Source organism: Carlito syrichta, unplaced genomic scaffold, assembly GCF_000164805.1.
Source record: "Carlito syrichta isolate Samal-C Ts95f unplaced genomic scaffold, Tarsius_syrichta-2.0.1 Scaffold303111, whole genome shotgun sequence".
NCBI lineage: Eukaryota > Metazoa > Chordata > Mammalia > Primates > Tarsiidae > Carlito > Carlito syrichta.
The window spans coordinates 1866880-1880938 of NW_007247207.1; the positions used below are offsets into that span (position 1 = coordinate 1866880).

Consider the following 14059-nt stretch of genomic DNA (forward strand, 5'->3'; position numbering starts at 1 on the left):
TCCCCGCCCGCCGCCCGGCCCCGCCCCCTCGTCTCCGCCAGGCGGGTGTCCCGAGCCGGGCCGGGACCGGGCCGCGCGCTTCCCGCGGCCGCCGCAGAGCCGCAGGGGCGCAGACGGCCGCTGTCCTCGCCCGGCCGCGCCATGAAAGTGGAGTTTGCGCCGCTCAACATCCCGCTGGCGCGGCGGCTGCAGACGGCGGCGGTGCTGCAGTGGCTCCTGTCATTCCTGCTGCTGGGTAAGGACGCCGCGCCCGGGCCGCGGGGCCTGGGCTCCGTCTCCTCCGTCCCGGACGGTCCCCATCGAGGGCGCGCGTGGGCCCTTCCAAACCCCGACAGCCAGGGCGGGCAGGTCACGGAGGGCGTTTGGGGCTGACGTGGACTCTTCTCTTTGGTTTTTTTTCCCCACGAGAACCTCACTGCCAGCGACTTTTTTCCCCCTACCAACCATATTTCCTCCTGTGCTACTTTTTTTTCTTGAGTCGGAGTCTCACTCTGTCGCCCAGGCTGGAGTGCAGTGGCACGCTCACGGCCACCGCAGCCTCGACCTGCTGGGTTCAGGGGATCCTTCAGCCTCAGCCTTCCAAGTTGCTGTAACTACAGGCGTGCGCCACCACACCGGGCTAAGTTTTTGATGTATTGTAGAGACGAAGTCTCACCAAGTTGCCTAGGCTAGTCTTGAACCCCTGGACTCAGGCAATTCTCTCACCTTGGCCTTCCAAAGTGCTGGGGTTACAGGCGTGAGCCACTGCGCCTGGATTATGCTACTTTTTTTTTTTCCTGAGTTGGAGTCTCACTCTGTCACCCAGTGGCACACTCACGGCCACTGCAGCCTCTACCTGCTGTGCTCAGGCGATCCTTCCACCTCAGCCTTCCAGGTAGCTGGAACTATAGGCATGCACTACCACCCCTGGCTTATTTTTTGATTTATTGTGGAGATGAGGTCTCACCAAGTTGCCAGGCTGGTCTTAATTCCCTGAGCGCAGGCAATCCTCTCGCCTGGGCCTCACAAAGTACTGGGATTACAGGCTTGAGCCACCGCCCACACCCTTATGCTACTTTTTAAAATTGAAGTGTACCTTGCCTTCAATAAAAGGTGCAGATTATGGATTGCCTGAGCCCGTGGGTTTGAGACCCACCTGTGCAGCAAGACTTCATCTCTACAATAAGTCAAAAAATCAGCCGGGTGTGGTAATTCCGGCTACTTGGAAGGCTGAGGCGGAAGGATCGTCGGAGCCCAGCAGGTCGAGGCTGCGGTGGCCGGGAGTAGCCACTGCACTCCAGTCTGGACGACAGAGTGAGACTCCAACTCAAAAAAAAAAAAAAAAAAAGAGGTGCAGATTATAAATACACAGCTGAGGTGTCTTCACAACTGTATCCACCCAAATGTAATCATGACTCCATTGAGCTCTGGAGCACTTTAGCCCCTCAAAAATTGGTAAGCTTAAGGCTCAGGCCTGTAATCCCTGCACTTTGAGAGGCAGAAACGGAGGATTGCTTGAGTCCAGGAGTTTGATTCCAGCCTGGGTAAAATCGTGAGGCCTCATCTCTACAAAAAGTAAAAAAAATTACCCGGGCGTGGTGGCGTGTACCCATAGTGCCAGCTACTGGGGAGACAGGCTGTAGGAAAGCTTGAACCCAGGATTTCCAGGCTGTGGTGGGCCAAGGTCGTACCACTGCACTCCAGCCTGGGCAACAGTGAGACTCCAACTCAAAAAAAAAAAAGTTGATAAACTTGTTTCCTGAGCTGTTGCTTTATAAATGGAAAAGTAATGCCTTGGTGTTTAAAATATGTTTCCTTCATCTCCCCACCCTCATGACATACAATAGTGTTAACTTTTCTGTGTTTGAGATATCTTGGATGCAGGAAGGTAGCTTTACGTGAAGAAGACTGCACCACTCATTGGGCTGAGTGATTTCTATCTAGAAATATTTCCACCCAGGAGTTCCAATCCAGGAAATATACATGAGTTCAATCACTAGGGGGGCAGAGAGGTTGCTTTCATGTTTGTCCTGTTCTTGACATAACTGGGGGTGGTATGGGGGAAGAGGGATTTGGGGGAATTCCTTCTATGATAACTTAAACTTTTCTGAAGACTAAAATCCTTCGTGTGCTATAAGATCATGGATGGCACACTGCTGGGGTGGTAATAATAATAATACGCCCATTGCATTGGAGAGTTTTACACTTTTAAGACAGTTTTTACATTCTGAATGCCTACATCAGTGGTTTTCAACCCTGGCCGCACATCACTGGAGGAGCTTCTAAAAAATATGGAGGCCTCGTCTCCATCTCTTGAATTTCTTTTTTTCTTTTTTTTTTTGAGTTGGAGTCTCACTGCATCACTGGAGTGCAGTGACACACTCACGGCCACCCCAGCGTCAGCCCGCTGGGCTCTGGTGATCCTTCCGCTTCAGCCTTCCAAGTAGCCAGAACTACAGGTGTGTGCTACCATGCCCAGCTAATTTTTTATTTATTGTAGAAACAAGGTCTCGCCAAGCTGCCTGGGCTGGTCTTGAACCCTCGGGCTTTGACAATCCATTTGCCTTGGCCTTCTTAAGTGCTGGGCTTACAGGTTGAATGAATTTCTAATTCATTTGTTTCAGAGTGGAGCCTGTGCATCAGGACTTTATTTATTTATTTATTTATATTTAAAGAACTCTCCAAGTGACAAGTGTGTTGTCAGGGTTTATGGGGAAAACAGTAATCTAAAATGTGAAGTTTTTTAGTCCTCACTGGCCACACTATGAGACCGAGTTGATAACATGACACTCCATCCTGCTCTGTACCAAAGGACCATGGAGAAAATAACACACAGTCTTATCCAGCACTTAGTAGGCACCAGATGCTGCTCTAAGCAACATCCACTGTTAACACTGTAATGTTGTCAACAACCCTAAGAGGTCAGGACTATTCCTGCACTCATGGCACAGATGAAAGAACCAAGAGGTGAATACATTGCTCCAGGTCACACAATTAGTTATAGTAGGTGTCAGAACTGGATGCAAACCCAAGTCTTCTGACCCAAATCTCTGCTTTAGCCACTGAACTGCCCTCTTGAATGGCTTTGACTTTGGAGCCTGACTTCCTAACTCATCATTCAGCAAATTTCTGACAGCCACTGTCCCTTTCTTCCATGGCACCCACTGTTGCTTGTATGCAAGTTTGGTTGTGGTTCTTTGAGAATGGTTCATATTGCCATCCTATTCTACAAGCTACGACGAGGGAACACCCAGCTTGTGCATGGCCCACGGGAGTGAAATTCTTGTTGAATGACTGTTTCCATTTCTGTCCCCCGGAAGAGGAGCTCTTGACCCCATAAGCCCCAGGATGTTAACTCAAGTAATCCTCACAGCCACCCTGTGAGGGAGGCACTACCCCTTACCCTCAACTTATAGATGAGAGAATGAGGAGGTGAAGTAAATTGCTCAAGGTCTCACAGTTCAGTAAGGGGAAATCGAGCCACATGTGCCCCATGGGACCAGAACATGGCAGGTGTTCAATAAACTGTGCCTAATTTGAATCGAATCACCATGGCTGTACAGTCAATTCATTTAAGTGTTTTTATTTCACACACTTGACATTGGTGTTACTAGGAGCATATTTGTATTATATATTTCGAAAATTATGTGATGGGACATGTCAAACTTACAGAAAAATGAAAGAAAGGTATGGACTTCCATATGCCCATTACCTAGGTTTATAATTATTTAATAATTTGCCCTATTTGTTTTAACCATTGATTTGCAAAAATATTTTAAAGCAAATAATATAATGATATTTTAATCCTAAATATTTAATATACACATTTTAAAAATAACATTTTCATATCCAACCTTAGTACTATTATCATATCTAGCATAATTATTTTTTAAATTGCTCAAAATCATCTAAGTCAAGTTTATATTGGATATCCTAAACTGTGTCAAAAATGTACTTCTATGGATAATTTATTTGACTTCAGATCCTTGTGTTGCATTTGGTTTTTATGTCTTTGCATATAGAACAGTGTTCCTCATTTGGTTTGTTGTTTGTTTGTTTTGAGTTGGGGTCTTACTCTGTCACACAGGTTGAAGTGCAGTGGCACAATCACAGCTCACTGCAGTCTCGACCTCTTGCGCTCAGGCGATCCTTCCGCCTCAGCCTCCTGAGTAGCTGGGACTACAGGAACATGCCACCGCGCCCAGCTAATTTTTTGATTTATTGTAGAGACGAGGTCTTGCCAAGTTTCCCAGGCTAGTCTCGAACCCTGGACTCAGGCAACCTTCTCGCCTCAGCCTCCCAAAGTGCTGGGATTACAGGCATGAGCCACCGCGCCCAGCTTGGTATGTATTTTTAAATAATAAAATGTTTCATGTAGTCATGAATCAAACACTATTTCCTTGAGATAAATGGTAAGAATCTGTCATCCTGAAACATTTCTTACTAGCTTGTATGTCACTAAGAGCTAACTAAAGAAGAGAAAGCCAACATTTATTGATCATTTTCTACCTACAATTTCAAAGTAAGGATTATTATATTTATCTTTTCAGATGAGGAAACTGAAGCTCAGGAAATTAAGTATCTTGCCCAAGATCACATGTGATAACTGGTGGAACCATGATCTTTTACTGAATGGGTTTATTTACTTATTTAAGCAGCTTTATTGAGGTGTAATTGACACACAATAAACTACACTGTGTTTACAATTTGGTAAGAAACTATCACCACCATTAAGATAGTGAGTGTAGCCATTATTCCCGAAGTTTTCTCATATCCCTTGTTGATCCTTCTTTCTCTGGCCCCTATTCCCAAGAAACTGCTGTTCTGCTTTCTGTCATTATAGATTAGTTTGTATTTTCTAGAGTTTTATATAAATGGAATCATATCATATATGCAGGGTTTTTTTGCTTGTTTCACTGAGCATAATTATTTTGAGATTTACCCTTTTTGTTATGCATATTGATAGTTCATTGCTTTTATGTTTATAAGTATTCTATTAAAGATTACAATTTATCCATCTGTTGATGAATATTTGGGTTGCAGTTATTATGAGTAATACTACTGTGAACCTCAATCTACAAGTCTTTGTAGAAACATATGCTTGCTTTATTCTTGTGTAAACCTAAGAATTGAATGACCGGCTCATATGATAGGTGCAACTTTAACTTTTTCAGAAACTGCCAAAGTTTTTTCCAAAGTAGTTGAGCCGTTTTACATTCCTACCAGTTGTTTATGAAGGTTCTAGTTGCTCCATATCCTTGCCATCACTTAGTCTTTCTAATTTTTGCAATTTTAGTAAACATGTGGTAATATCTCACTGTGGCTTTTGTTTGCATTTCCCCAGTGACTAATGACTTTGATCATCTTTTCATGTGCTTAGTTATCATATCTTCTTTGCTGAAGTATCTGCTTAAATCTTTTACCCATTTTTGATTGGGTTGCTTGTTTTCCTATTACTGAGGTTTTTTTGTTTTTCAGGGATTTTTTTTTCAGTCAGAGTCTCACTCTGTTGCCCAGGCTGGAGTGCAGTGACACACTCACAGCCACTACAGCCTCGACCTGCTGGACTCAGGTGATCCTTCCACCTCAGCCATCCAAGTAGCTGGGACTACAGGCACGTGCCACCATGCCCAGCTAAGTTTTTGATTTATTGTAGAGATGAGGTCATGCCAAGTTGTCCAGGATGGTCTTGAACCTGTGGGCTCAGGCAGTCTTCTCACCTCAGCCTCCCAAAGTGCTGGGATTATAGGCGTGAGCCACTATGCCTGGCTTTTCTTGTTTGTTTGTTTCTTAAGCACTATCTGCTCTCTACTGCATTGCCTTTGTGCCTTTGTCAAATATCAGTTGTGCATGTATGTGTGGATTTATTTCTAGATTCTATATTCTTTGCCATTGACTTATTTGTCTGTCTTTATGCCAGTACCATGTTTTGTTGTTTTGTTGTTGTTGTTTGTTTGTTTTAAGAAAGAAAAGTTTATTTAAAAGTAAATTAGAGAGAGAAAGAGAAGGAAGAGAGAAGATTCACCTCCCCACGGTAGGGGAGGAGGACCAAAGCCAGGAAGCATGGCGACAGCCATGGCTCAGAGAGCACATGGCCACACCAGAGTCTAGCAAGGCAATGGCTCCATGTTATTTTGATTATTGTAGCTTTATGATGATTCTTGAAATCAGATACCATGAGTCCTCAAAAACTTTGCTCTTTTTTCAGAGTTTTTAAATCATTCTAGTTTCCTAGCATTTCCATATGCATTTTAGGATCTTGTGAATTTCCACCAAAAAAACCTACCAGGGTTTTGATTGGAATTGCTATAGATTAATTCTGATTGGAATGAGGCTATAGATTGATTTGGAGAGAATTGACATCTCAACAATATTGTTTTCCACTATATAGGTTTATTTATGCCAGAAGTTCTTAAACTTCAGAGCATATTTAAGAGAGTTTTTGTTAAAATGCAGATTCCTCAGAGATTTTGATTCTGGGTGTCTCAGAGAAAGCTAAAATTTTTTAGCTTTCTATCTTGAAATCATTTCAGAAATAAGAATTACAGAAAATAAATATAGAAATTTTCAAAAATTCCCATATTTCTTTATTCAAATTCCTCAACTATAAACATTTTACTGCTTTTTTCCTGTCTCTTCCTGCCACGCTCCCACATACATATTATTATTTTTTTTCTGAACTCCTTAAGTTGCAGACATGGTTTCCCTTTACCCCTAAATACTTCAGTATAGATTTCCTAAAACCAAGGATATTCTCTTCTTTTTTATAGCCAGAGTACAATTATCCAAATCGGGAAAATAACATGATACTGTACTATGATCTAATGCATAGACCTGACTCATATTTCAGCAATTACCCCACTAATGTCTATTGTAGTAAAGAAATTCACATGTTGTATTTAGTTGTGTTACACAAAAACTATGGATCATTATTTTGAACTGAGCTCCTGCACTAGGCTCCAGCAGACCCCACCAAACCAAAACAGAGTCAGTCACTCATGCTAAATGCCACAAATCAACCTGAAGCTTTGAGGAAGTGGGCAGATCCCCAAACAGACCAGTGTTCCTGGAAATAAGATTCCAATCTACCTGAGTCAGCTTAACAAGGAAGTCCCCCCTGCTTTCCTTTGCAGAAAAGTTACCTGAAATGAGGATAACCAATCAACTTTTCTTCCCCTATTGTTCTCTTTCCTTGTTTCCACCTTACAGAACACACTGTTTTGCCATTGCTCTGTGGGAACTCTCATTCTGGTTTGTAGACTGCAGGTTGCCCTGATTCATGAGTAGCCAATAAAAGCCAATTCATTCTGTAACTAAATCTGTTGTGATTTTGCCTCTGACCATTGTTATGTCTTTAATCTAGAAAATGTTGAGGGAGTGCATTTTAATATTTACACAAGTGATCCATACTAGGTTCTTGGACTTTCATAAACACTAATGTGCTTCTTTTATTATGGATTAGCTCCATAGTTTTCAGTTTGTGGTTATACAACGCATTTGTGCTTATTTTTTCCTTATGCTCAGAAACATTTCTGAAATATTCAGATCACGGGACTAATTTCAACTGGATTCTTGTTACAATTGATTTGCCTTCTTCAGGCCAAGATAGTAGGTCCAATAATGAATCTGCTTTAAAATAAGAACAATCTCATTCCCTCTAAGTAATACTTTTTTATGTTTCTCATTTTTTGAGTCGGAGTCTCATTCTGTTGCCCAGGCTGGAGTGCAGTGGCTCACAGCCACTGCAACCTCAACCTGCTGGGCTCAGGCAATCCTTCCACTTCAGCTTTCCAAGTAGCTGGGACTACAGCCATGCACCACTATGGCTGGCTAATTTTTGTGATTTGTTGTAGAGATGAGATCTCACCAAGTTGCCCATGTTGGTCTCAAACCTGTGGGCTCTGGCAATCCTCTTGCCTCAGCCTCCCAAAGTGCTGGGATTACAGGTGTGAGCCACTGCGTCCTGCTTAAAATAGAAATTTTAAAAATCAGAAGAATGTTACATTTACATTCTTATATTCTGCAGATGGCACTGATTGGTGTTTTGAAATGCAATGCTTCCAGAAATAAGAAGGAAAAGTGCTAATGTGTTTTGCTTGCCTCTGGGTTACAGTTACTTTTCCATATTATGCCAAATGGTCAAAATAAGTACAGAAACAGTTGTAATACCGAAAAAAAGAAAACTTCTTGAATGAAAATAAGAAGGATTCACATAAAAGTTAAACTCATATTTTAAATTATTTCTTGACTGAGCACATGGCTCACACCTGTTAATCCCAGCACTTTGGGAGGCTGAAGTGGAAAAATCATTTGAGCCCAGGAGTTTGAGACAGCCTGGGCAACTTGGAGAGACTCCATCTACGTTTTTTTTCTCAGTCGGAGTCTCATTGTCACCCAGGCTGGAGTGTAGTGCCACGCTCACGGCCACTGCAGTCTTGACCTGCAGGGATCAGGTGATTCTTCCGCCTCAGCCTTCCAAGTAGCTGGAATCACAGGCACATACCAGCACGCCCGGCTAATTTTTTGATTTATTGTAGGGACGAGCCCTTGCCCAGTTGCCCAGGCTGGGCTCGAACCCCTGGGCTCAGGCAGTTCTCTCACCTCTGCCGCTCAAAGTGCTGGGATTACAAGTATGAGCCATAGTGCCCGGTGTTACACTTTTTAAAATTCAAATTAAAAAAAATTATTTCTTAATTATGACCATTGTTTAATGAAAGTAGATAAACTTTCATTGGTTCTCATGGTGTTTTTTCTGAAGCAGGTTACTCATAGAAATTTTTTTTTTTTTTGAGTTGTCTCACTCTGTAACTCAGGCTGGAGGACAGTGGCACACTTCCAGCCACCACAGCCTCAACCTACTGTGCTCAGGCGATCCTTTCGCCTCAGTCTTCCAAGCAGCTGAAACTACAGGCATGTGCCACCATGCCTGGCTAATTTTGTGACTTACTGTAGAGATGCGATCTCGCCAAGTTACCCAGGCTGGTCTCAAACCTGTGGGCTCAGACAATCCTCTCACCTCGGCCTCCCAAAGTGCTGCGATTATAGGCATGAGTCATTGTGCCCAGCCATTCATAGAAATTTAATAGAACAAGTTCACTTATAAATACACAGGTGAGCAACCATAAAGGGCAAACTTTGGACTTTGCAGCAACTTGGATGGATTTAAAGTCCATCAGGCCAAGTGATCTATCACAGAAACAAATAACCGAACACCACATGTTCTCACTCATAAGTGGGTCCTGAACATCTATCGCAATCCTATAAGAAAGGGATTGGCAGTAGCAGGACACTGCCAGGGGCGAGAGGGGGGCACATAACATCACTAAAGGTGCCTGATCCTAAACCAGAGGAAGTGAAGACCAGTTGTGAGCCCAAACTTCACCTGTACGTAGACTACTTATGTACCTAATCTTAACTTGTACCTCACATCTTCACAATAAAATAAGGGGGAAAAAACCCCACAGTACATTGGAATCAGTAAGGGTAGAGACAGCAGAGGGAAAAACATTAAAGGGCTGTAGGATGGGAAATGTCCATGTAAGTACAAAAGGGCCCTCCAAAAGCCACAAACCTGGCCACCACTCCTTGCCAAAAGTCTCCAGTTCATTGAAAAATGAAATTTACATCCATGATGTTGCTGGATCACCCCTCTCTCTAGACACCAACTATCCCACAATTCAAGTCTGGTACCCTCTATCCAGAGTTAGTGTTAGATCCCACAAGTTCAGGACTCAGTCCACAAGACTACCCCACTTCAGATGCCAATCATAAGTCCAGGTTGATGCTTGTGATTCTGATTAACTGACTCCAAATTAAGGGTTCCCACAAGCTTCTCCTCAGGCTCAGTTATTTGCTATGATGGTTCCCAAGCTTGCCAGTTTATTATAGTGGGTATGATAAGGATTCAGAGGAACAGCCAGGTGAAAGAGGTACTAGTTTGAGGTCTGGAAGGTTCCCAAACACAGGCCCTTCTGTCCCTATGGAGTTTGGTGAACCACCCTCTCAGCATGTGGTTGTGTTCACCAACCCAGAAGCTCTCTAAATCCTGTGCCTTTTGGATTTTAATCATTTAGGCATGATTGTTTATGAATGTCATTTCCAGTCCTTCTTCCCTTTCTGCAGGATGAGGTCTGCAGGTTCCAAGCTTCTAATCACAGCTTGGACCAATCCCCATCCAGGAGCCCACCAAGAGCTGCCTTATTAGAAGAAAAGATGTTCCTGTCACCTACGATGCTCCAAGGGATTAGGAGCTCTGTGTCAAGATCTAGGGTCAAAGACCAAGTATTAGAACAAAAGGGGCACCAAGCACCCCTATTTTTATTGTTGTTGTTGTTTTGGGGTTTTTTTTTTTTTGAGTTGGAGTCTCACTCTGTCACCCAGACTGGAGTGCAGTGGCCGCTCCCGGCCACCGCAGCCTCGACCTGCTGGGCTCTGGTGATCCTTCCGCCTCAGCCTTCCGAGTAGTCGGAATTACAGGGGTGCGGTACCACGCCCAGCTAATTTTTTGATTTATTGTAGAGATGAGGTCTCGCTGCCCAGGCGGGTCTCGAACCCGCGGGCTCAAGCAATCCATTCACCTCAGCCTCCCAAAGTGCGGGATTACAGGCTGAGCCACCGAGCCCGGCTGTTGTTGTTTTGAGACAAGGTCCAGGTTGAACCCAGGCTGTCACCCAGACTGAAGTTCAGTGGTGTACTTTTGGATCACCACAGCCTCGATCTCCTGAGCTGAACCAATCCTTCAACTTCAGCCTCCCAAGTAACTGGGATAACAGGTGTGTGCTACCACACTAGACTAATTTTTTTAATTTTTGTAGAGACAGGGTCTCACTATCTTGTCCAGGCTGGTCTCGAACTCCTGGGCTTCATCTTCCTCCTTCCTCTGCCTCCTAAAGTGCTAGGATTACAAGAATAAGTCACCAGCCATTGAGCACCTGTAGTTATCAGGAAATCACAACGGTTTTAGAGCTCTGTGCCAGGAACTGGGGGCAGAGACCAAATATATAGTTTTTATTATGTTATAGACACTACCTGTAATTAACAATACTGTATTATACACTGAAACAATTGTTAAGAGGGTAGATCTCATGTTAAGTACTCTCACCACAATAAAAAAAAATTTTTTTTTTTTTTTTTGAGTTGGAGTCTTACTCCGTCGCCCGGACTGGAGTGCAGTGGCTGCTCCCGGCCACCACAGCCTCAACCTCCTGGGCTCCAGCAATCCTTCCGCCTCAGCCTTCCAAGTAGCTGGAACTACAGGCGCGCGCTACCACATCCGGCTAATTTTTTGATTTATTGTAGAGATGAGGTCTCACCAAGTTGCCCAAGTGGGTCTCCAACTCGTGGGCTAAGGCAATCCACTCACCTCAGCCTCCAAGGCATGGGATTATAGGCTGAGCCACCAAACCCGGCTTAAACATATTTTTTATTATAAAATTGTGGGGTACAGTTAAGGGTTAGGTATACAAATATGTGTCATTCAGGCACCCTTGTTAATAAGGGTGTCTCCCCGAAAAAAATTTTTTTAAACATTCTTTTTTATTTAGATTCAGCAACTTTTTAGCATTTTGGTACATCTGCTTTCTCTGTCTCTCTCCCCCCGCACACACTGTGTTGTTGGTGTTGAACAATTTGAAAGTAAGAAATTAAGTTGAAAACACTGTAACACTTCCTCTTCATCCCTAAATACTGTAGAATGTATTTCCCGAAAACCAGGATTTTCTACATAATCAAAATCCTATTATTATGCTTTTAATTTATCATGGATACAATAATCTTATTTAATGTATGGTTTATATTCAGATTTCTTCAACTGTGTTCAGCTTTTCATTTTCTACATAATCAAAATCTTATTATCATACCAAGAACTTTATTGGGGATCCAGTAATCTTGCTTAATAAATCATTTATATTTAAATTTCCTTTTTTTTTTTTTTGAGTCAGAGTCTCGCTGTCATCCAGGCTGGGTGCCAGTGGTATGCTCACGGCCACTGCAGCCTCGACCTGCTGGACTCAGGCGATCTTTCTGCTACAGCTTTCCAAGTAGCTGGAACCATAGGTGCATGCCACCATGCCCACCTAATTTTTTGATTTATTATAGAGACGATGTCTGGTCAAGTTGGCAGGCTGGTTTGGAACCCCTGGACTCAGGCATTCCTCTAATTTCGGCCTCCCAAAATACTGAGATGACAGGCATGAACCACGATGCTCAACTAAGGTAGTTTCTATACCTTTTGTTTTTTAAACTTTTATAGGGGTGATTTGTTCATTTATTTGTTTATTTTCTTATTTATTTATTGAGGGGAAGTTTCACTCTGTCACCCAGGCTGGAGAACAGTGGCATACTCACAGCCACCGCAGTCTCGACCTGCTGGGCTCAGGTGATCCTTCAGCCTCAGCCTTCCTAGTAGCTGGAACTACAGGCACACGCCACCGTGCCTGGCTAAGGTTTTTGGTTTATTATAGAGATGCGATCTCGCCAAGTTGCCCAGGCTGATCTCGAACCGTGGGCTCAAGCAGTCCTCTGTCCTTAACCTCCAAAGTGCTGGGATTATAGGCGTGAGCTATGGTGCCCAGCCTGGGGCGTTTTTTGTTTGTTTGTTTGTTTGTTTTTTAAACAGCCTCAGCTAATGATCTGGTACAATGCTTCACAATCTGGCCTTGACTATGGTGAAGAAGCATATTTGCCATCAGATCCTCTCAGGAGGCAGCGTGGCATTTTGTCCCTTTATTGGTGATGCTGAATTCAACGACATACATATACTTTGGCAGAGCCTTATCTGTTGCAGACATAGGACTGTTGCAGTTGGAGACTGGGGTTTTACCGCGCTGTTCACAGTAGCCACAAGGTGGCAACAACCCAAGGTCCAGCAACAGATGCTTGAGGAGGGAGATTTTGATGTATACATACGTGGGAATATTGTTCAGCCTTAAAAAGAAATGGAAGTACTGATACATGCTACAACATGGATGAACCTCAAAAAACCTCATGTTAAGTGGAAGTCTACACAGGTCACATAATACATACCACTCCATCTGTATGAAATGTCCAGAGTGGGTAAATCCATAGAAACAGACTTCAGACTGGTGATTGATTGCCAGGGATAGGGAAGAGGGGTTTGGGGGCTCACTGCTTCATGGGTGAAAAAGGATTTTATTTTGAAATAATGGAAGTGTTAGGAGCCAAGTGCGGTGGCTCACACTGTCATCCCAGCACTTGGGGAGGCGGAGGCGAGAGGATTGCCTGAGCCCAGGCTTTCAAAACCAGCCCAGGCAATTTGGTGAGACCTCATCTCTGCAATAAATGAAAAAAATTAGCCAGGCATGTGGTGTATGCCTGTAGTTCCAGTTACTTGGAAGGCTGAGGTGGAAGGATTGCCTGAGCCCAGCAAGTCCAGGCCGCGGTGGCTGTGAGCGTGCCACTGCTCCAGCCTGGGTGAGACAGTGAGACTCTGACTCAAAAAAAAAAAGCATTGGGAAACTAGATAGAGGTGGTAGTTGTACAACATTATGAATTAAATGCCACTGGATTGTTTATTATTATTTTTTTTACTATTTTTTTTTTTGAGTTGGAGTCTCATTCTGTCACCCAGGCTGGAGGGCAGTGGCACGCTCCCAGCCACCACAGCCTCAACCTGCTGGGCTCAGGCAATCCTTCCGCCTCAGCCTTCCAAGTAACTGGAACTACAGGCACATGCCACCTTGCCCGGCTATTTTTTGATTTATTGTAGAGATAAGGTCTCACCAAGTTGCCCAGGCTGGTCTCAAACCCGCGGGCTCAGGCAATCCTCTCACCTTGGCCTCCCAAATTGCTGGGATTATAGGCATGAGCCACCATGCCCTGCCAGATTGTTCTCTTTAAAATGGCTAATTTTATGTTATGTGAATTTCACCTTTAAAAAAGAAGGTAGCCAGGCTCGGTGGTTCAGCCTGTAATCCCGCACTTTGGGAGGCTGAGGTGAGTGAATTGCCTGAGCCCGCGAGTTCGAAACCCGCCTGGGTAACTTGGCGAGACCTCATCTCTACAATAAATCAAAAAATTAGCTGGGCATAGTAGCGCACGCCTGTAGTTCCAGCTACTTGGA

General features: G+C 43.8%; 1 protein-coding gene across 1 annotated transcript in view; it reads left to right on the forward strand.

The window, feature by feature from the left end:
* Nucleotides 1–141: 141 nt before the first annotated feature.
* Nucleotides 142–14059, forward strand: part of MOGAT1 (monoacylglycerol O-acyltransferase 1) — a gene marked incomplete at its 3' end in the record, with an annotated part of 24750 nt that continues 10832 nt past the window's right edge. Inside the window, exon 1 of the mRNA XM_008057715.1 lies at nucleotides 142–235. Coding sequence (XP_008055906.1) covers nucleotides 142–235 — 94 coding nt within the window. The remainder of the gene's footprint in view (nucleotides 236–14059) is intronic.